At 48.4% G+C, this 23,025-nt stretch overlaps 2 protein-coding genes across 4 annotated transcripts in view; one reads left to right on the forward strand and one right to left on the reverse strand.

Moving 5' to 3' along the window:
• Window positions 1-14,569: 14,569 nt before the first annotated feature.
• On the forward strand, window positions 14,570-21,492 carry PDRG1 (p53 and DNA damage regulated 1). The gene is made up of 5 exons (XM_055435262.2): window positions 14,570-14,721; window positions 16,210-16,285; window positions 17,359-17,433; window positions 19,465-19,545; window positions 20,135-21,492. Exons 1-5 carry the CDS (start codon window positions 14,635-14,637, stop codon window positions 20,215-20,217), a joined length of 402 nt encoding a protein of 133 aa, XP_055291237.2. The 5' UTR covers window positions 14,570-14,634; the 3' UTR covers window positions 20,218-21,492.
• A 977-nt stretch (window positions 21,493-22,469) lies between these two features.
• TTLL9 (tubulin tyrosine ligase like 9) overlaps window positions 22,470-23,025 on the reverse strand; it is a 50,293-nt gene continuing 49,737 nt past the window's right edge. For all 3 annotated transcript variants that reach the window (XM_055435190.2, XM_055435182.2, XM_055435166.2), the window contains one exon: window positions 22,470-22,814. In XM_055435190.2, the coding sequence (XP_055291165.1) occupies window positions 22,738-22,814 (77 nt within the window). In that variant the 3' untranslated portion in view covers window positions 22,470-22,737. The remainder of the gene's footprint in view (window positions 22,815-23,025) is intronic.

The raw sequence follows: 23,025 nt of genomic DNA on the forward strand, positions 1-23,025 counted from the left end.
TTTTGCAGCCAGAGGAGAGAATTGCTTAGAGGGAAGCAGCCTGGGGATGGAGAGACCAGAGACAGAGAGAGAGGTAACAGAGAGGTAACAGTAATCCAGGAGAGAAGTAGGGTCCCTCACATGTCCTGGGTATCCCTAGCTCACCACCCCATCTCACCCTGCTTTGCTCAGATTGGATGTACCAGGGTATCTATAATACAAAGACTCATGTAGCTGTTTCTCTTTGCTCAGAATCATTCCAAACACTGTACATTTACTAACTCTAACCTTCCAATTTGTGAGGTAGTGTTTGTTTACCTTCCATTATACAGATGAAGAAACTGACTCACAGAGAAAGTTGTTTGTGTGTGTACATCACACAAAGTGCTTACAGTTAGTGAACACCAAGTCAAATTCAAAGCCATCATCCAGTTCCAGAATAAGAACCTTTCTACCTTCCAAGGGGACGGTAAGAATTAGGTGAGAAGCGGAGGAGAGAGGAGGGGAGGAAAGGAGGTTTGAGGATCACCCTGCCTCAGAGTGGCAAGAAAAGAAAGATGAAGGGAAGACAGCTGCCTTGGGCTGGGAAGCAGCAGCCATCTGCAGCCCTTCAGCCCAGCATCCCTTTCACGTCCAGGGACTGTTTTGGTCTCAGCGATGTTCAGGAGGTTGGAGTGGCAGCTGTTGTCCAAGGCTGAATGTGGAGGAGGAAAAGTTAGGGATTAAGGGAGTTTTCCAAGCTGGATACAAAACTGACAGTCTCCCCATGGGCCTGTGTAGACTAGTGGGAGTTTTGATGGGTTGGGCTGGAGGGGAGTCAGAATCCCAATGTGATTAAACAAGAGCAGTGTCTCTTCCTTCCTTTCTCCTCTACGACCCTAGGTAGGGAGATTCATGGGGTGCACAGAACCAAGAGCAGAGAGAAGATCTGACCCCAGACCCACCTGTGGCCCTGGGCCAGTTCTACATGTGTCTGATGGGGCCTGACAGAGTCAGGTTCTTGGCCCCACCCAATGAAGACAGCCCCTCTACCTCCCATGCTTCTCCACATCCCAGGATCAGCCTGTTAAAACAAGCAATAGAAGACACACTGCATCTGAGACTCTAGAGTCAGGAAACCTTGGTTCCAAACCTCCTCACTCCTTCCTGGTTTTGTGACCTTGGGCAAGTCACTCAATTTCTCTTAGCTTCAGAAAAGAAAGTAACATGATAGGCATGGGGGATAACCAATGCCTTCCTCCTAGGGCTGTGGTGAAGATAATTAATGCTAATCATTAGCTGGGGTGTTGCCTCCCTCTGGAAGCCCTCCTGGATCTCCCACCCAGTTGTGTCCTGGTCCCTATCCCTCAGAGAAATAGCCCTGACCCTCCCTTGTTATGAACTTCCATGACACCTTAGTCTTTTCCTTCTTAACATCAGTACACTGGAAATTTATCTTTTTATGTCTGCCTGTTTGGAATTGCCTGGGAGTCCCACCAGAGTTGGAATAATTCATCTATTTCCTTCACTAACAAATCACTGTTCTTGGCATTCAACAGATATTCTGTAAAAATTACTGAATGAAAGAATGAATGATCAGCCCTATGAAATAGGTTCTGCTATTCTATTTTATAAACAAAGTAATGATTCAGAAAAGGGCAGTGACCTGTGTGACTATAAACCCTTCTGTATGTCAGAAGCTGTGTTAAAAAATCTACCAAAATTACCACATGTTATCTTCAGACCATCCATTTTGGAGGAGGTGAGGAAACTGGGACTCAGGGAGGTCCTGTCATTTATCCAAGACCATTAATTAGGAAGTAGCAGAGTTGGCATTCAAGAAATCTAGTTCAAGTACCTGGAGTGGCATAGGGGAAGGAACAGGTGGGGTGCCTAGAGTGTGGGTCAGATGGGAGAGACTCACCTGTCAGTGGCGCTATAGTGGGGACTCTACCCTGAGCAAGTTTGGACCGGTGTGTTCTGAGTGGCCTGAGATCAGAGATCAGGGATTCAGACTGAGACCAATAAGGAAGTACAGGGGTGGTGTTCCACTGGGGGCTGAGGCAGAACAGCTAAGGCAAAGGCTCTCCAGTGCGACTGAGCCAGGCTCATTCAAGGGCTACAAGGAGGCTGGGTCTGGCTGACGTGGAGGCAGAAGGTGGACCAGAGCTGGTCAGAAGTGGGCAGGTCCTTTGATGTCTCATCCAGTTCCCTGAGTTCTTTCATTTTACGAGGACACTGTAAACACAGAGAGAAGTACATATAACAAGTGGCAGAAGCAAATTTGAGAACTTTTCCTTTGTGCCCAAGGATATGGACTCTGGGTTTTGTTGGGAATCACTCTTGGGAACAGCTTTTATCACATTTCCTCAATTAGCCAAGAGCTCAGTTTGTGTCAACCACACCCTCTGCTTGGACCAGTTTCTAATACCACTCCTTAGTTCCTGTGCAAATTATGCACAAGATAATTGACACAACATTGTTTATAACAAGAAAAATTGAGAATGACCCACTTGCCCACCAGTAGGTGACTGACTAAATAAATCGTGGACTTCCTGACAACGGAAAGGCATATGGCAGTAAAGGGGCTTTTTAAGCACTCTGTCTCCTAATATAGAGAGGTGTTCATAAGGAAAAGCAATGGACAGAACAGGTGAAAAGTGGGACTAATAATTTATATTTGTAGTTGTTTGCATATGCGTAAGGAAATTTGGAAGTCTATGTAAGGAAATGAGATTACTGGGGAGCACTGGGCAGAAGGGAAACAAGGATGGGAGGGAGATTTTATTATATAACTATTTATAATTTCTTGAATCATGTGAATGTATTTACCTATTAATAAAATGAAATAATAATGGGGACAGCTGCTAGTCAGCTTCTGCTAAGTGTTGTCATATGGGAATAGGTGCCCAGTATGGTCACATTTTCCAATTATTCAAGAGAAGCCAGAAATCCAGATTTTATTGTGAAATGTCTTGATTTTTAAACCTTCGCTCCATTTTTTCTCAAACACTTTTCAGGCCAAATAAATAGGTCAGTGGGTCAGACACGGCCTGAAAGCCACCAGTTTTCAGCCTCAGCTCTAATGGCTTCTGGCTCCCAGAGCTGGGAGTTCTCAGCACCCGAGGTCCCTGCCCCCACGTGGGTAACTACAGACAGAAACGTCTTGGAAAGCGTCTTGTCCTTCCCCTTTTCTGGCACCCTCCAACCTTTGTCCCTTGGGGCTGTGACATTTGGGGCTTTTAACTCAAGATCTGGAAGGCAGAGAGGGGTTATGAACGCTCAGATAAATCCCTCCCCTGGGGCCCTGCAGGCATCGAGGCCCAGCTGCCTCCTGCTGCCCACCCATCTGTCCCTGAGAGGTGGGGACAGGAGTGGGACTGGCAGTGATGGGGGCGGGCAGAAGTCTCTGCTCTGAGCCTCAGATCACCGGACTCTGTCTAGACTCAGCATCCAAGAGATTGAAAGAAAAGAAAAACAGGGGCTTCCCTGCACCTAGTCAGTGTGTGCTGAGGTAATTTGACCAAATCACAAAATGTCAGCGCTGAAAAGGCCCTAAGGGGACCATCTCATCCAACCTGCTCGTACAGCTGCAAAGACTGCCTTCTGCTCCCCAACGCCCCACCCGAGACCTTAGCCTTCTCACCTCTCTCCTGGACACCTGGACCACAGCAGCCTTCACTGGGTACCCCACAGCCCTTCTTCCTCCACCTATTGATCAATTTTCACCATTAGCCAGAGGGGCCTTTCTGTTTTATTTTTTAACAGATGTATACATGTATGTGTGTGTATATATATATATTTAATTTATTTATTTGAGTGTGTCAGGTCTTGTTGTGGCAAGCAGGATCTAGTTCCCTGACCAGGGATCAAACTCTAGCCCCTTGCATTGAGAGGGTGGAATCCTAACCACTTGACCATCAGGAAAGTCTCCGGTGGGAGTGGGGAAAGGGGGCTTTAGAAAAGGGAAATTTCATCAGCCCCATTCTGCTTAGAACTTTCTGGCCACTTCCAACCTCACTCTGAGTCTGGGCCCTCAGCCCCGCCCACAGTCTGGGCCCTCAGCCCCGCCCACGGTGCTTCTCAGGCTCTCCTCCCCAGCCTCACCTCTTTCCGTGTTTCCCACTCACATTCGGTTCCAGCCACGCTCTTTGCGATTCCTTTAACATCCACCCTCTCGTTCCCACCCAGCTTCTGTTCCTGCTGCTCCCCTAGGTGTTCACAAGTCTCTATCTCTCTCTTTTCTAAAATGCTGCCTCTTCAGAGGGGTTTTCCTCATCATTTCCCCCAACACTCTGTCCCCTCGCCTGCCTTATTTTTCATTCACAGCACTTATCACTACACAACACCTGTTTGTTTCTTGTCTAGAGTATAGGACCTGTGGAGGCCGCAGTCGCACCCGTACTGTTCACCTCTATATCCTCAGCACTTAGCAGAGTGTGGCACATAGGCGCTTAGTGATCCTGAACCAGCTGTGACATGAAAGGGCGCAGTCCAACAATTCAGGTGACGGCCCCCCCGGCTCTGCCATTACCTGCGTCGTGACCTTAAGCAGCTCACCGCGCTTCTCTGGGCCTCAGTTTCCTCAATCAGTCACTAAAAGACACCGTCAGTTCAACAATCTGTCCCAACGTCACTTTCTCCTCCAAAGGAACCTGGAAGTCCTTTAAACAAAGGTAATCGTGTTTATTCCTTTATCGAATAGTTAATACATTCACATGACTCAACATCCAAAGGTACAAAGGAACACGTGTCTCTCTCCTATCTTGTGTTCCAAGATTCTTCCTGGATGCACACAAGTTTCCCCTTCCTTCCTTCCTTCCTTATTCCACCCCACCACCACTTTGTTTATCTTTATATTGTCCTTCACCATTTTGAAGCAGATCATAGCTTAATTATACACAGTTCTGTATTATGCCTTTTTTTCACATGACAGTAATTTGGAAGGCTGGTTTATTTCAGTGCATAGAGAGCACTCCTGTTCTTTTTTGTGGCATCCCAGTGTTCCATTGCTTTGATGTACCATAATCCACTTCACCAATCCCCTACGTGGTGGGCAATTAGGTTGTCAACAGCTTGTGGCAATACGTCGGTGAAGGACTTTTTGGACACACCATTTTGGATATCTGTAGAATAAATGGCCTTGCTGATTCAGTGGTAGGTGTGTTTGTGATTTTGATAGATGCCCCCTGTAGGGACTATACCAATTTATCCCACACACATCAGCATTGAGTAAAAGTGCTCATAAAAGACCTTTTAAAACGGACTTCAATAAGTCCTCAAGACTCCTTGTAGATGGATAAATGGTTCAGACTTGCTAAGCCTGTTTCCTCATCGATAAAATGTGGTGGTGAAGATCAATGAGGTAGTGCAGGGAAAGTCCTTAGCATAGTTCTTGGCACATAGTAGGACCTCTTTGAAGGGTAGCATTCCTCTTCTGCTGGATGCTATCTGCCCCTAGTCTGTGAGCTCTGTGGGAACAAGAAACTTGTCTGTTTTGTTTGCTGTTATAGCACAGCCCTGGCAAATGGAAGCTGTCCAAATAATTATTAATTAAGTAAATAAGTCCAATTTCCAACTTTGCGTTGCCCACGAGGCCCTGTTATGACCTAGCTCCTGCCTATCTATTCAAACTCATTCCCTATCCCTTTCTCCCCTTATCCTTGGGATCCATCCACATTGCCTCCTCCAGGTTCCCTCCTGCCACAGTGCCTTTGCACTTGCTGTTTCCCCTGCTTCAATTTATCTATCCCACACCCCCCACCACAATCTCTCCATTTGCTTAGTTTATTTCTACTCATCCTTAGGCCCAGGTCAAATGTTACTTTTTTAGGAAAGCTTCCTCTACCTCTATTCCCTGATTTAGGTTGAGAGACTCTCTATACAATCTCAGTGGACTCTGAGCTTTTCATCTGAGACTCATCACAATTAGGAATGGTACCTGCATGAATGTCAATCTTATCTTTGTGACTGAAAGTCCATGAGACTCAGGACTAGGCCTGTCCTCTTAAGAGTTGGATCCATAGGGCCTTGCACAGTGTAGGCACTCAAAAACCATGAACTTGAAGGAAAGAGGGCCAACACCCATTTTACAGAGGGGTTGAGCCACGCATCCCCATGCAAGACAAGGGAAGTCTGGATTCCAAGTTCCACTCTCTTTCCAGTGGAAAGAGCAACTTTCGTAAGGTTCTGGTTGGTAAAGAAGAGAGAGATTACCCCCAAAGCATGATGAAACCATGGTCTCACTCATTCAGCAGACCTCTCCTGAGGCATCCTCTGAGGATCCTGGGCAGGGGAAGCCCGCAGAGCCCCTAACCTCGGTAAGAAGAGGAGGACCAGAGTCCTAGAAGACCTAAGGGAGAGCCACCCTCCTGAGGCAACAGGTCAGGGACGGGATGGGGTCTTCTAGGAAGAGGGGCCTGAAGACAAGAGTAAGCCTCAACAAGTGGAGAAAGAAAGCAAAGGATATTCCAGGCAGAAAGCACAGCCTGAGCAAAGGCTGTGGGCAAGTCAGGGAGTATTTGGGAACTTGGGTTCAAGGAGAGTAGAGGAAGATGAGACAAAAATTGAACTCACAGACAAGTACCAGGAGATGTGTCTCTGAACGGTCACTGCAGCACTTTTTTTATTTGAAAATGTCTTTAGTTTTTATGTTTTTTTCTACAGTTTCTATTTTTTTTGACTGAAGGTTAGTTGCTTTACAGTATTGTGTTCGCTTCTGCCATACAACAACATGAATCAGACTTAAGTATACATATGTCCCCTCCCTCTTGAACGTCCCTCCCACCTCCAACCCCATCCCACCCCTCTGGGTTGGCACAGAGTACCACGTTCAGCTTCCTGTGTTACACAGCAACTTCCCATTTTACATATGGTAATGTACACGTTTCAATGCTACTCTCTCAATTTGGCCCGTCCTCTCCTGCACCCACTGTGTCCAAAGTCTGTTTTCTACGTCTGTGTCTGTATCACTGCCCTGCAAACAGATTCATCAGTACCATTTTTCTAGATTCCATATATGTGTTAATTTATGGTGCTTTGTTTTCCTCTTTCTGACTTACATCACTCTGTATAACAAGCTCTAGGTTCATCCACCTCACTAGCAGTGACTCAAATGTGTTCCTTTTTATGGCTAATATTCTGTGGTATATATGTACCACACTTCTTTATCCATTCATTTGTTGATGAATGGTCCCATATCTTAGCTATTGTAAAATAGTGCTGCAGTGAATATTGGGGTGCATGCATGTGCTAAGTCACTTCAGTCGTGTCCGACTCTTTGCAACCCCATGGACTATAGCCCACCAGATTCCTCTGTCCATGGGATTCTCCAGGCAAGAATACTGGACTGGGTTGCCATGCCCTCCTCCAGGGGATCTTCCCAACTGAAGGATCGAATTAGTGTCTGCTGTATTGCAGGCAGCTTCTTTACTGCTGAACCACCAGGGAAGTCCGAATAGTGGGATACATGTGTCTTTGCCAGTTATGGCTTCCTCAGGGTATATACCCAGTAGTAGGATTGCTGGGTCATGTGGTAGTTTTATTCCTAGTTTTTTTTTTAAGGAGCCTCCATACTGTTATCCACAGTGGCTCTATCAATTTACATTCCCACCAACAGTACAGCTGCTGCTGCTAAGTCACTTCAGTCGTGTCCGACTCTGTGTGACCCCACTGACGGCAGCCCACCAGGCTCCCCCGTCCCTGGGATTCTCCAGGCAAGAACACTGGAGTGGGTTGCCATTTCCTTCTCCAATGTGTGAAAGTGAAAAGTGAAAGTGAAGTCGCTCAGTCGTATCCGACCCTTAGCGACCCCACGGACTGCAGCCCACCAGGCTCCTCCAACCATGGGGTTTTCCAGGCAAGAAAACCATTGCCTTCTCCGAACAGTACAGCACTTCTTCTAAACCCCAAAGATGGAAAACAACTAAGTGTTTATCCAGAAAAGAAAGGGTCAGTAAACGTGATACTTACAACCGCCACACTAGCAGGCCTTAGGAAGTTCTTTAGTCCCGAATGTTGGGAAGGGTGTGCATCACTGGTAAGAGTGTAGATGGGCACAGCCATTCTGGAAGAGAATGTGGCATTGTTTAGGAAAAAGAAGCGTGTGCATGCTCCCCATCAAGGCAACAGCACACTAGGGTGTTTGTTGTGGCAGCGTGTGGCTGGTGCAGAGAAAAAGGGATCACAAGCACCCACAGCCGAGGGAGAAGACATATGAAATGTCATGGAAGAAGTCTGGGGTTCTCAGGAACGAGACACGCACGGAGGATGTGGACAGATGGAAGGAACGTTGAGATGAGAAGAAAAAAGTGGAAAATTAACACAACAGCACAATCACATTATGGGGATTATCTGTGTCTACTATCTACTGAAACTAAACGTACCAGCAACCCAATCCTCGGTACTCATGCCACAGGAAAGATACATATGTGTATGTACCCAAAGGCACACACACGACTGTTCATATCTGCACTCTTTGTAACAGCCCCACGCTGCAAACCACTGCAGGTCCAAAAGCAGAATTTAATTGCTTATAGTCCTCTGATGGAATATGCTACAGCATTGCGTGTACACCATACACAACTACACCCAACGACAGAGATAAACCAAATGTTGAGTGAAAGAAGTCAGGCACAAAAGAGCACACCCAGTGTGATTCCATGTGTATAAAGTCCAAAACCCAGCAAAACCCATGTGCAGTGTTAGAAGTCAAGGTGGATGGGAGGACTTGGAGGATCTCCTGGGAGGGGGCTGCTGTTGTTCTGTTGCTTGATCTGAGTGCTGGGTACAACGGTGTGTTCAGTTTTTGAACATTCATAAACTATAAAATACTTAAGATGTGTGCGCTCCTGTATGTGTTATACCTTAATAAGAATTTTTAAAACACATAAACATTTAACAAAACTACTGTGTATTTTTCGAGAAATCACAAATATTTTAGGCCATATATCAAACATAGTAGAGAGGGTGGGCTCAGAATTGAGTTGGGGTGGGGAAGAAAAGAGAAAATCATATAAACAAGAGATGGTCTTTGACGACTAACTCATGACCATGTGCTAAGAGCTGAGTGGTGAGATTAAGTCAACCATCTGCGCTTTCGTGCGTGAAAAGTAAATGTAAAATTTAATTTAGAAAACCAGATAAACAAAGGAACTCTGGTGCTTATACACTGTAGAATACTCTGCAGCTGTCAGGGAATAGGAGAGATCTAAATATACCCATCAAAGATGTCCAAGAGCACACGGGCTGCAGAGTGATCATTTGTGTGCGATGCCCTCCTTCCCACCTTCCTGCCCTGCCACGCATGTGATAGTCTTACATATGTTCTCTGGGTTCCTAACTATGTCTCTAAATGAACATCATCACACACCCAAACTGGGACTCCAGAGGGAACTGAGATGGCGGGGCCGGAGGGGTGGGGGATGTCAAAATCGAACTTTAGTCTTCTCTGTCATGTTTTCATTTTCAATAAAAAGAATCTATTCATGGAATTTTAAATGAATGGATTTTGTATTAAAGGTAGTAGTAAAGACCAGCTCAGGGAGGCCTGGAATGTTCTGGGCTTGCATTCTCTTTGAGGTCATTTAAGATTTTTCAAGTCAAGCCTTGGGACCATCTGTTGCCTGATGAAATCAGGGCGTGTGGATTTAGGACGCAGGTCCCCACCTGGCGTCCCCATCTGGCTGCACGACCTTGGGAGGGTCCCATGCCCTTTTCGGGCCTCAGTGTCCTCAACTGCCCAATGGGAGTCAGATTTCTTCATTCCCTGGGGAGATGGGAGGATGGAGTGAGGGCAGGAGGAGAGTCACATGAATATAAGGGATTATTCTCTGGGTCAGAGGAGAGGGAGTGGCGGCCTCCCCTCCACCTGCCAAGCCCATGAGGCACAAAGGAAGTGGAGGGAGGAGCTGGGGACCACCCGGAAGAGCAAACACATCTGTGGGACAGGGGCACATTGTCAGCAGCTGGGAGGCTGGGCCTGGACCACTCACAGACCAGAGCCTGTGGGCCAACCACCCAGGCTGCCTGAAAAACTGGGATATTGAGCCAACTTCCTGCTGCTCCTAACACCAGTACAGTCACAGCCCTGTCACCTCTCCAAGCCCCGTCATTATCCTCCCATCCCCAACACACACACACACACACACACACACACAGGACCGCACCATACTCATCATTTTAATCCCATCCTATCGCTACAGCCAGAGAGGTTTCACAAAGGAAACCCAATCATGTCCCATGCTTGCTCAAAACCCTCCAGTAGCTTCATATTGATCTAAGAACAAAAGTCAATCCCCTTGCCTTAGTGACAGGCCTGGCATGACCTGCTGCTCCCATTCCACCACCTCCAGCATAGGGGTTAAGAGCCTGGCCTCAGTGAGAATCTGCCTTGCTTAGAATTCTGGCTCTTTTCCTCATTCATTCATTCAGAAATGTTTATTGAGCACCTACTGTGGGTCAGGTAATGTTCTAGATATTGGGGATCCATCAGTAGCAAATGAGACAAAGATTCCTGCCCTCACAGAACTTCCTTTCTAACAGCGAGAGATTAACAATAAATATAAGTACATTCAATAGCATGCTGGAAAAGTGACAAACGCTGTGGGGAAAAAATAGAGCAGAGGAAGTTGATCAAGGGTACCAGGGGAGGAGGCATTTTTAAATAGAATGTTCAGGATAGGCCTTGTTGAGAAGGTGAAATTTAAGCGAAGACCTATAGGAGCCGAGGGAGGGAGACAAGAGGACTCAGAGGGAAAGTGCAGAGGGAGCATCCAATCCAAAGACCCTGGGACCACACCTGGTTGGTTTCAGGAGCAGCAAGGAGGTGGGGAGAGAGATGGGAGATGCTCAGAGGGGTAAGGCAGGTCAGGGAGGGCCTGGTGGGCCTCAGGGAGAAGCTTAGCTTTTACTGGTGAGATGGCAATACTGAAGGGTTCTGACCGTAAAGAACTGGGGGCAGGGGAGGCAGGACAGAGAAGAAGAGGAAGCCCAGGAGGGCTTGTGGACATCATGTGGGCGGCTGCTTCAGCCTGATCCTAAGGGAGAACCCCAGGGCGTTAAGCTATACCTCAGAGTTATCCACCCCCACTCCTGTCAGCATTCCATGCAAGGAAGGTGGGTTTCCATATTCCTGAAATGATGAGCCACAGCTTAAAGGGAAGATAAGACCCTCCCAGGAGGCCCCAGCAGCCTGAGAGTGGTCCTCCCTCAGGAGAGAAGTGGGTGCTGGTCACTGAACCCTTAGCCAAGAAGGGCGCACAGAAACAGTAAAGGGTCTCCAAAGTGAAGGGGTGTAGCGTCTTTCTTATTGCCTCCAAACACGAAAGCCCCAGTCATTACAGTCCTTTTGTCCTGGAAGGAAGGGCTTGCTAAAGATGAGGCACACCACAGTGTGACCAAGTAGAATTTTCTGGTTAGGAAAGACTTAGGGATATCACCCCCACCTGAATTGCAAAAGGATTCATGGTCTGTAATAACCTGACCATATGGCAGCCCAGCCTGATACACCTTCTGGCATGGGAAGCTAGTTACCCTTGAGTTAGCTCTGTTCACCTTTGGATACTTCGGGTTTTAGAAAGTTCTGCCTCAAGCTGCGGAGAAGGCAATGGCAAGCCACTCCAGTACTGTTGCCTAGAAAATCCCATGGATGGAGGAGCCTGGTAGGCTGCAATCCGTGGGGTCGCTAAGGGTCGGACACGACTGAGCGACCTCACTTTCACTTTCACACATTGGAGAAGGAAATGGCAACCCACTCCAGTGTTCTTGCCTGGAGAATCCCAGAGATGGGGAAGCCTGGTGGGCTTCCGTCTATGGGGTCACACAGAGTCGGACACGACTGAAGTGACTTAGCAGCAGCAGCAGCAGCCTCAAGCTGAGCCCAAGACTGAGTGCTTACTGTATGCCAGGCAATATCCTAGGTTCTGGGACCCAGCAGTAAGCAAGAGAGACAAGATCCCTGCCACAAGGAGCTCTCAGCTGGAGAGGGAGATAATTAGAGAAAAAAATAGTGTGATAAGTAGAGAGAGGGGTACCCCAGGAAGCTCTGGGGGCTCAGGGAGGACTCTTGATCTTTGGGAGGAGTCGCCAAGCTGCTAAGTGGGGGTTGTGTAGTAGTTATACATTTAGAGGTGTGGGAGAAAATGAATCCAGGTTGATAGAAGGGTGTGTGCAAAGGCCCTGAGGATCCTACCAGTGCTATCACCGTGGCTACCCTCTGTCCAGCAACTATCCTCTCCTACGTGGATGACTGTAATGGCCTCTTCATGGGTCTCCCACAGAAAGGCAAAGAAGCTGGGGTACGCAGCCACTGGCTCTTCCCTCTTCTTGGCTGAGGGCCATGCCTATGTGCGTTAACTCACCCACATTCCATGCTCCATCTGTATCCATGAGCAGAGAGAAGCTGGAAGCCACAGGCCCCTGCTGCAGTACCTGCCGGCCACCCCAAGGGAGGGCCTTGCCGTGTGAGCAGGGCACCGAGAGCCCCTCCTGGAGCTCCACAGTTTCAGTGCCTCCTTCCCCTTATCGGCCCCACTTCCTGTTTTTCCCTCCTTGCTCATTCTGTTCCACCTACACTGGCTTTGCAACTCGCCAGAACGAAGGCTCACCTCTGGGCCTTTGTTCTCCCTGGATAGAATGCTTGTCCCCTAGATATCCACATGGCTCAGCCTCTCATCTCCTCCACACCTCTGCATAAACGCCACCTCTTCAGAGAAGCCACCCCACCCCCGACCACCTTATCTCAAATCACCCCTTGTTCGTTCCCTCTCTACCTTGACATGGACATGAGTATGAGCAAACTCCAGGAGATAGTGAAGGACAGGAAAGTCTGGTGTACCGCAGGCACAGGGTTGCAAAAAGTCAGACACAATTTAGCAACTATAAAACAACCTTGCCCTGTTCTTTTCTCCATAGTGCTTACCACCCACCACCTGACATAAGAAGTATTTTATTGTTCAAGCATTTATTATGTGTCTATCCCACCAGACTGAAAGCTTTGGGCAAGGACCAAATCTGGTTCTGCTCATGGTGAATTCTTATAACAGGGCCAAGGCAGTCAATAAATATTTGTGAAATTGATGGTTCTGAAACATAAGTGGTTCTAAAATAGGAGTCCTTCCAGGTATGACTGTCTCAAAGGCTTATGTCCCTCCCCTACAATGCTAGTGGCCAGGGGTGCCCTCTGAGGGCCAGTCACAGCCAAGAAGCTGCCAATTTGGGAGCCTCCTTCAACCCTTTCCCATCCAGGCTCATCTGGCAGGGGTCAGGGGTCAGCCTGGCCCAGGCCCCTTTAAGCCCCAAGATGGAGGGGAGATAATCCTAGGGTCCAGGCCTCAGGGATGCCTGGTGAGCCCTGTTTCTCCTTTGGCACATGTTCCTCCTTCCTTCACAGGGCCTGTGTCTGCGTTTCTGAACCAGAAGGTATTTACACAAAACATCCTGGGTTTGGCGACAAATTCACCCTTAATGAGGAATCCTTAATGAATCTCCTTCTTTCCCCATGCCAGGTGGTTGCAGGGAAAACTAGCTGCCTCATCAGTTGAAGGAAGCCAAAGGCCAGGCGAAGACAGGGTGCCTCAAGGACTTTTGGGGCCACAACTTGGTGGAGGGCCTTTTTTTTTTTTCAGGATCCAGAAACAGCTGTGGTCTGGAAGCTTGAGCACTCCTGGGCCATGTTTGCTCCTGACTTGATGTGGGACAAGGAGCAAGCCTCAGTGTGCAGCTGCGAGATGTGTAATAACCCACCCATACAAAGATGGTTGTGAAATTCAAGGAAGGCAAGGGGTGTGAAAGGGCTTGGTTACAGTGGCCAAAAGGAGAGAAATACAAGCTGGACTCAGGGAGACAAGAGGTCAGAGCTCTAGTACTGGGTCTGCTGTTGACTTTTTAAAACCCTCACCACCCTCTGAACCTTGGCTTTTCCAGCTGTACAATGAGGGGTTTGGGTGTGAAGATCTCTAGGGAATCTTCTGATTCGGAAGGGCAGCCACTTTCCACCTGCCTACTTCTTCTTGGAGATCTTCCCAGCTCCTACAGCCCACAATGATTCACTTTCCAGCATTCATACAACTCTCTTCTGAGCTGGCACTTCATCACTCACTGCCCTTCCTTGGGTCTAGGTCAGCTATTCCTGACAGTGGGTCCAACACAGGGGCTCAATGAAAGTAGAGGTCAAACTGAATTTTAAGACTCCTGCCTCCTTCCAATCCTGCAGAAACACAATGAGAAGGATTTTTATTCACTCTCATTTTATAAATCAGAAACTGCTACACTTGCTTCCTTGGTGCTCCTCAGGCAGGGGAAGAATTATTTGATTTTTCCAAAGACCTATCACTGCCTGCCATAGTATATAATTATTTGTTTTGTAATCAATTGTTTATGTTACCCACTAGATGAAGCTGCGCGAGGGGCAGGGAGTTCGTTTTGTTCACTTCCGCATCCTCAGCGCCTAAGAACTATCCTAAGGGAGGGCGAGGTTAGGAGGTTTGGACCTGCAGGGGGCGCTCCAGCCCCGCCCCCAAGCTACGCCCCGCCTCTCGCGTCTGCTTTCGCGCGAGCTTTGGAACCTGCGCGCCTCCGTTCTTCTTTTAACTGCGCATGCGTGCCTGAAGCCCTGTGAGAGCGGCGCGTGCGCGGACGGAGGATCGCGGTGTAGCGGAGTCGTGACTGGCAGGCATCATGCTGTCGCCCGAGGCGGAGCGGGTGCTGCGGTACCTGGTGGAGGTGGAGGAGCTCGCCGAGGAGGTGCTGGCGGACAAACGGCAGGTAGGAGGCCTGTCTGCGGTGCTGGGGCCCGGGTTTTGCGGTTGGGCCTGCGAGCTCCTAGGGCAGCGCGCAGGGTCCGGAATTTGGCTCCAGCTTGGGCTCGCTGTGAATTGACCTAGTCTTGTGGGCCAAGGGCTGTGACGACAGACTGGGGGGTTGTGAGATCATGTGGGCCAAATGTCGAATGCGTGGCACAGCGCCGCGCTTGACTCCTGTATTTGGCATATATTAAGCCCGTCTGTGCCAGGCCTTTCCTCTCTCGCCATCCTTCCTCTGCCCTTTACCCAGCTTTCCGGATCCCGACCTCTTTAGGCCTTTAGTTTACCTGAACCGCTTTTTCAAAATGCAGTTTCTGGGCCCCCACACCGACCTGCAGCGGCTGCACCGCTCCAATCCAGACCAGAATAGGAGCAGGAAAGAAGTCTGAGTGGTCTAGTAATCGCGCAGGAGTCGGGACGTGGGAGAAGTGTGGGGCCCAGGCCACTGGAGGGCCGTGGAGACCTGCATAGGGAGTTTAAGGGAGCTTGTGGTAGGAAGAGAGTGTGATATAATGGATTGAGGCTTTGAAAGATCCCTCTAGCTGCTCTGTCGAGCACAGAGTATAAAGGGGCAAGGGTAAATGAGGGGCCAGGTAAGGGATGGGTTTGGGCCTAGGTGGTGGTGATGGGTCATCTCCATTTGGAGATGGCCTCCATGATGCTGAAGTATAGGGGTGAGGGAGAAGGAGGGATCAAGAATGATTCAGACTCCTCGTCTCCAGTTAGAATGATTGGATGCTTGGTCAGTTGGGTATTAAGGGAGAGCCTAGTAAACACTGCATCAAGGTGTGCTGGCTGACAAATAGCGGTTAAAGTTGACTGAGCACTTACTGTGTATCAAGTACTGTGCCAACTTAGTTCCTAGGTTAATAACCTAGGTGGTGGGTCCTCTTCCTGTCCCTGTTTTTCAGAGAGGTGAAGTCACACAGCTCCTAGCAAGCTGCAGGATTCACACCTGGGTGTTCCGCTCAGAGCTGCCACTGCCAGGCAGTAGTACTCCACTGCCCCCTCACTTCCTTAGTAGCCGTGCTGTGACCACCGTCTCAGTGCCAACCCATGCCTTTCTGATATAATATTGTTGGGTTTCTCAGGATACTCGGTCAGAATCAGCTGGAGGAGCTTGTTCAGGAAGTGGTTTCCACTCCTCTGTTGATTCTGAAATGCCTTGAAGCTTGAGAACTAGTGCTCCCGTGGATGATAATAAAAAATTACCCATTTAATCATTAGACATTTCCCCAGCACCTCCTCTGGCCGGGAAAGACACCTGGATGAAGCATCGTGCTTAAGGAGCTAGAAGCTGAGTGGGGGAGGAAGTACCTTCACACATCTCTCCACTTTAGGCAGGACATTAGAATTAACCGTCTTTGTTAGGTTTTAACAGCCCCGGTCTTTTGGGAGTACAGACCGGGGTAGGAGGTAACTGAGTTCCCTCCTGCCCCTGTGTTTTCAGATTGTGGACCTGGATACGAAACGGAATCGGAACCGGGAGGGCCTGAGGGCTCTGCAGAAGGATCTCAGCCTCACTGGTAAGCCTAGCTTTGTTGCTGCAGCCCAGGAGGCCTATTCAGTTTACCTTCTAATGCCTTTGACTTATTCCTGTTAGAGACCAGGCAGGAGGCCACAGGTGTGTGGCAGAGCCTGTGGAGATGGGAGAGACGGTATTGCAGGTCTGACATAGACTGTGGCTCAGGGTTTCAGTTTCTTACCTCAGTGACAGGTTGTTAGCTGCTAGCTTATCAATTGATGACACTGGGAAAGTGCTGGGGGTATAAAAACAATACAATTCCTGCCCTTGTGCTCTCCAGGTGAGTCAACAGCATAAATACAGAATTGAAAATTGTGAGAAAGCTGAAGAAGGAAGTGAACACAGGGTTGGTCTTGGAGAATGGGATGGTGGCTCTTTAGATGAAGCTAAGTGGTAGCGATAGAGGAAGCAATAAGGGAGGGGCATGTGATCATGCTGGAGAGATGGGCAGAGGCCAGGCCATGATGAAGGGCCTCGGGAACCAAGCACTTAAAGTGCACTAGAAAGCCTGAAACCTTCCAGTTTCGTGTCTCAGCAGAGTAAAATCCGGAGTCCTGCAGGACTCCGTGTAAACTGATTTCCTTGAACTCTCCCACCTTGTCTCTGCTCTTGTGCTCAGTCATCAACTGTACCCTCACTGCCCTCCTTGCTGTTCCTAGCACACCAGCACATTATTGATCATCGCTGTTCCTGGTTCCTCTGCCTGGCTCACTCATTCCCTAGATGTGTGTCTGCAGGGCTTACAAACTCTTCACTTTCTTCAGGTCTCTGCCGGAATGGCACATAATTTGTAAGACCTTCCCAGACTGCCTGGTATAAATGACAAGCTTCTCCCTTTGGCATTCCCCATCTCTCTTTCCCTGCTTTAGTTTTCTCTAAGATACCTTTCAGATACCTTTCATAAAGATATGAATCATATCTTTATTATCTTGACGTTTTTGTATATTCTCTCTCCTCCACTCTAACATAAGCTAGGAAGGCAGGAATTTCGTCCTGTTTTGCTGTGTTTTCGGCATCTAAAGCAATGCCTGGCATCAAAATATTTGTTGAAGGAATGACTGTTTGCCATTTCAGAAGACGTGATGGTTTGCTTTGGGAACATGTTTATCAGGATGCCTCACCCTGAGACAAAGGAAATGATTGAGAAAGGTAAGCCTCCTGGGCAGGGGTCAGGAACAGCATCCCCCCTCCCCACCATGGCACACCCTCCCCACCCCCACTCTAGCTTCTGATGAGAGGTGGCCGTGCATTTTAACCTTTGCTGTGCCGCTGAACCTTTGCTTCATCTCTAAAGGCGGATACATCTACATAGCACGCTGTTGTAAAAGTAGAGATAAAATAATATATGTACCTAGCACAGTGCTTGTCTGTCACTGAAGAATGAGCTGGACTGCAAATAACAGAAATCTGGTAGTTAGTAGGACTTAAGGAAATGTAGTTCTGTTCATCTCATGTAAGAAGTTGTCCAGAGATGGGCAGTCCAGCACTGGCACAGCTGCTCAACAGAGTCACTGCATTCTCTTGGTTGTTGCGTGATGATTGCAGGCCTCGTGTCTGAGAGCCAGGCTAGAGGAAAGTAGGAGGGCTTTCTCCATATATGGCCTTGCCTTCTGTTTTGGAAGTAAGGCTATCCGCCTCAGGGACTTCTGCTGATAGCTCATTGGTCAGATCTAAGGCACATGCTCATATTTTCACATCCCCTGTAGAAGCATCAGGTTGGAGGTGGAGGCTTGAGGAGGGTGAAGCTCTCAGGTTTGCCACACTGGGGTACAGAACGGATCTCACAACCATGATCCTAGGGGCTGTTTGGAGAAATGTCATGAAAGCAAAAGGTCAGGCTGCAGATGGGTCCTCGGCTGGGATACGGGCAGGTTACACATGTTTTCTCTTCCTCACCCCTGAAAACAGGTGGGCCAAGAGAGCCAGCAGCACGGTTGCCTCTGTCGCTGAAAACAGGGTAACTCTATCCCTGTTGAAGCTGAAATTCTATCAAAGGAAAGTAGGTCAGCTTTGAGGAGAAACTTCCATTAAAAAACTAGAGACTTCCTTGGTGGTCCAGTGGTTGAGAGTCCACATTCCAGTGCAGGGGACTCAGGTTTAGTCCCTCGTGGGGACCTAAGATCCCACATACCAAAGGACAGCTAAGCTTATGCATTGCAGCTAAGACCTAACACAGTTAAATAAATAAACATTTTTTTAAAAAAAGAAAGTAAAACGTACACTAATATCATGGTTATAAAATTGAATTGTCACTGCACTTGCAGAGGGACTGGAGGCTGCTGAGAGTAAGCTTCTGGAGGGCCTCGCCTGCCTGGGTTGAGGATCAGGACCCCGGCTCTCTTGGCCCATGAGTGTGGTCTTGTCACTGACCTAGAGGGGTTCCAGGACAGCATCTCTGGTTCTCAGGGATGGACAAAGGCTAAACAAGGTCATGCGAGATGGTGGTTACTCATTTACAATGAGAACTAGAGCGACTGCCCAAGCCAGAATGCTTAGCTGGTCAGGGCTTATCACCATCAGAAAGAATGAAGGTCTGTAGGAAAGACAAAAATGTCACTCATGAGTGGGTGAAAACAGTGGATGGAGTTGGTTGGGTGTCATCAGTTGGTTGCACTTCTCACGATGCATCTGCCTTTGGGCACAGTCCATTCTGTAAGACAGCCTTCTCTTCCCTGTCATGAATTTGGTTAAGTGTGAGCATGAGACAGATTGACTGTTCAGGTCACAGTTACCACAATCCTGCTGTTGTGAAAACTCCTCACCTGGATGGATGTGGGTTTGTAAACTTCGTCAACCACCTATTTTCCATCCATCTTAAGATAGGCTGGGTCTTTTTATTCTTAAATTTGAATTTTCCATAATTTCATTGTGAGAGGGTGACCTAAAATCCTGGTATTGCCTTCCCCATCTACTGCCCAGGGTACTTTGCATAATGAAAACAGGTTGATAAACTATGAGTTGGGAAACTAGTGTGCTCAACCCTGTTCTGGGCTCACTCTTTGGTCGGGGTAGGCCATGTCCCTTCTTTAGACTTTAGTTTCTTTCTCAACCAGTCTCCCAAGTCCCATTTTCATCCCCACATGCTCAGACCCCTGCCTTCAGTGGGGCTGGGCAGAGGCTGGTATCCTTGGGTCTGTCTGTAGTGTAACCTCATCTTGTTTACTTGTCTCATTTTTTCAGATCAGGAACATCTGGATAAAGAAATAGAAAGACTCCGGAAACAACTTAAAATGAAGGTCAATCAGCTCTTTGAGGCCCAAGGTATTGGCCTGGGGGCTAAGTGTGGGGTTGGAAACCAGGAGGGGAGACAGTGTCAGCACAGACTTTGCAGGCTGGGGTGGGCAGCTGGTGAGCGGCATTGAAGCTGTGGGAAGTGGACAGGGTTGTCTTGAGCCGATCAGAGATGAAGTGGACAGGAAGTTTGTGGGATCTTACTTCTGTTACAAATTCTTCTCTGGCACAGGAATGGCATGGAGTGTCTCACATTTTATGCCAGGGTGTGACTGTGGGGGCCAAGATAGCTCTGACTAAGGGTCTGAAGGCCTCAGTCAGGTGGTCCAGGTTAGAGCTGAATTTCTAGGTAAACCTAACCACTCCAGATTGGTCAGTCTGGCACAAATCAGGAAGCTTCTGCACAGCAGTCATGACTCTGCAGGTTCTTGGTGACTCAGGAGCAGGTGTTGATGTTCCTCGTTCTGTGCTTTGCAGAATTTGAGGCCCCTCTCTGGCAGACCCCAAGGCCAAGTTTTTGGCAGCATGAATGCAATGTAAGCCCCTTTCCCAGGCTAGACTCCAGGGCCAGTAGATTGGACAGCAGGAGCTCTGACTCACTGATGAATTCTTCCCCTAGGGAAACCGGAGCTGAAGGGTTTTAACCTGACCCCCCTCAACCAGGATGAGCTTAAAGCTCTCAAGGTCATCTTGAAAGGATGAAACCTAAGAACCCAGATGGGGGACCAAGACCAGCATCCTCCCCTGGGGTCATGGAGGACCCAGAACTCTCCAGCCTTGAAACCTGAAAGGACAGGATCTACCCTGCAAGGGGACAGGTGTGAGAAATGCAGCCTTAGCCATGTACGAAGCTTCTTTGTCTGTAGCACTTGGCTACTTTGTGACAGCAGGAGGGAACCCTCAGCCTTCACCAGCATCTGCTGGCCTGACCACTGGGGCTCTATGGACACAAGGCCCATTGACAGGCCCTGTCAGCCACCAGGAGGTGGGTGGGGGCAGCGCCAATGGGGGTGTGAGAAGGACTGCAGCAGGCACTTCTCAACAATGGCCTGCTGTTGAAATGGGCCCTGGAGGGAGAAGAGTGGGAGCTTCATTCCAGCATTCCTCTCAGAAAGAGAGAGACGTATTCTCAAGCAGTGTGTGTAACGGAATTGGAATAAAGCAATAAACTCCTGGCTTACAGGAGGCTGCCTTCAGGGTCTGCAGTCCTAATGTGAATGTGCCATGAGGGATGTCTTCCCTGTCCCTCAAGGGCTCAATACATGTTACCTAAATGAATGAATAGTAGCTTCTAGTCTTTACCTCATTTGGTCCTTAATGGAAGGTATGCCACTCCCTTTGGAGTACCGTCTATGAAGGGTCAGTGGTTCCTCCTTGAAATGACGTCAGGGCAGGGTGGAGAGGGCACTCTGTTTGGTTCCAGCCGATAGTTAAATACGGGGACACAGGCTGCCATGGCCAGATCTTGTGTTTTCTTTGAGAACCTAGAAATTTAGATTTTTTTAAGTTGAATCCTCTGCTTTTTAAATACTGCTGACTAATTCAGAAAATTTAAAAAAGCTTGAATGTTGGCCAAACAAAACACTTTATATAAGCCACATTTGTCCCAAACCTCTGATTTTGCATCTTTTTGAGTTTTTTTATTTCAGTAGAAATTGCTGGGGTTTCTGCAAGATGGCCCTAGGAAGTAGGGAGGTGGAATCGGAAACTAAATGTCCAGAGTTGATGAAAGGATTTGATAACTCCAAATAGTGGAATATTATACAGCTGTAATCAAGAATAAAGCTGAACACTGATTTGGAACAAGCTTCAAGATACATTAAAGTGAGAAGCAAAGACAGGTGTCTAATAGGCTCATAATTTGTGTGCAAACAGTTATGTGGTTCCCTCAGAATAGAAACTATATGGTTAGGGTGCAAGGGAAGGACACGTTGCTGTTGTATTGTATATTTTAAAATAAAAATGTAAGAAAATGGGGAGTTCTGGCATTCACTGGTAGATACTGTCTGAATGACTGCTTGACTCAAAGTTGTTTTCTCTGAATGTTGACCCTGCCTGTCTGGCCAGGTGGATGCTAGGCCAAAGAAGAGCCAATCAGATTCTTTCTCCTGGAGACATGGACCCCATTCCTAGGGTTGTCTGTGGTTTACCCAGTCACAGGGATGAAGGAAGCCCCCACATTCTGGAGCAGGAGTCCCAGAATGGCCTGGCTTCTGGCCTTCCCAAGGCTGGCTGATTCACTTAGATTTGCCAGTATTTTTCTTTGAAAAGCCCTTCCCTTCCCCCACAGTCAGATTCTGCTGTTCGCAGTTAAAAGAACTGTCCTGGAGCAGGTGGAGTGATAGAGGAGCTGCCTGGGGTCCCTTGAAAGTTTGTCCTGAAGCAGTTAGCCACCAGCCCACTCTTGGTTCAACTCCTCTTCAACCAAGAGGCGTTGGAATGTGGAAAATGCAGACATTCTTACTTGTGTCCAACACCCCAAGCCATCTCTGCCTGATAGTCCAGGGCTTTCTAATCTAAAAAGCTCAGCTCTCAACCTCAAATAGGAAAGCCCAGAGAGGGACCTCGGTCACCTAGCTAACTTAATAAGTGCACCTTCGTGGAGACTCAGTCACTAAGCAGCTCTGCCTTCCTGATGCTTGCCTTCTCTACTTGAGAAATGGGGATGCTCTGGCCCACTGGTTTTCAGATGGTCAGGAAGCTCCATGGGTCCCCTGACATGCAGTCAGGGTATTGTAAGGAGGGCAAGATGTATTTAAGGCTCAGCCCTTACTCAGACGTCCAGTAAACACACAATCTAACAAACTGCTTGCTTTGCAAACACAACTTAAGAACTAAACCTATCAACCCATCCCCTGAGAGACATCAAAGGGTCAAAAGCAGGAAGATATGCTTGCGGCAACAGCATTCCCTGAGCCAAGCCTGGAGCCCAAAGACTCTCCAAATAAGGGCTGTAATCCTTTATTAGATGTGATCTCTCCTGGCTATAACTTGCTACATTTCTCCTCTTCACCAGGCTAACCAATTCATCAAAGTTGAAATCCATCCAGTCCCAGAGATTGGCTAGCTCATGGTGCAAAGATGTCCAGGTTAGGGTGGGGTGCTGGGACAGCAGAGCAGCTGCCAGGCTGGAAAGAGGGAGGGAGGGTGACTGAGTGCTGCTGTGCTGAAAAACGGAGCAGAGAGGACCAGTGTGGTCCCAGTGGTTCTCCATGCTGGGGATTAGTTGGGAGTTTTCTTCTGGCCTTGAAGAGAGAGGAACAGCTGCCTCAGCTGTTTCTTCCGATCATTGACACAGCCTGGAAGGGAAGTGTAGAGTTGACGGATGGGCTGTCCTTGGTAGAGGGGTCTTAGGGGAGTAGAAGGGGCCAGTGCTCCTACTACCTGCAGAAGGAGGGGCCAGCAGAAGCCATGCAACCACGGATGGCCTGTGGTTTGCATCCTGGTGAGTTTCCCAGGTGGCGCTAGTGGTAAAGAACCCACCTGCCAATGCAGGAGATGTAAGAGACA

This window comes from Moschus berezovskii, chromosome 15, assembly GCF_049115385.1.
Source record: "Moschus berezovskii isolate FMDL1 chromosome 15, NW_MosBer_1.0, whole genome shotgun sequence".
Taxonomy (NCBI): domain Eukaryota; kingdom Metazoa; phylum Chordata; class Mammalia; order Artiodactyla; family Moschidae; genus Moschus; species Moschus berezovskii.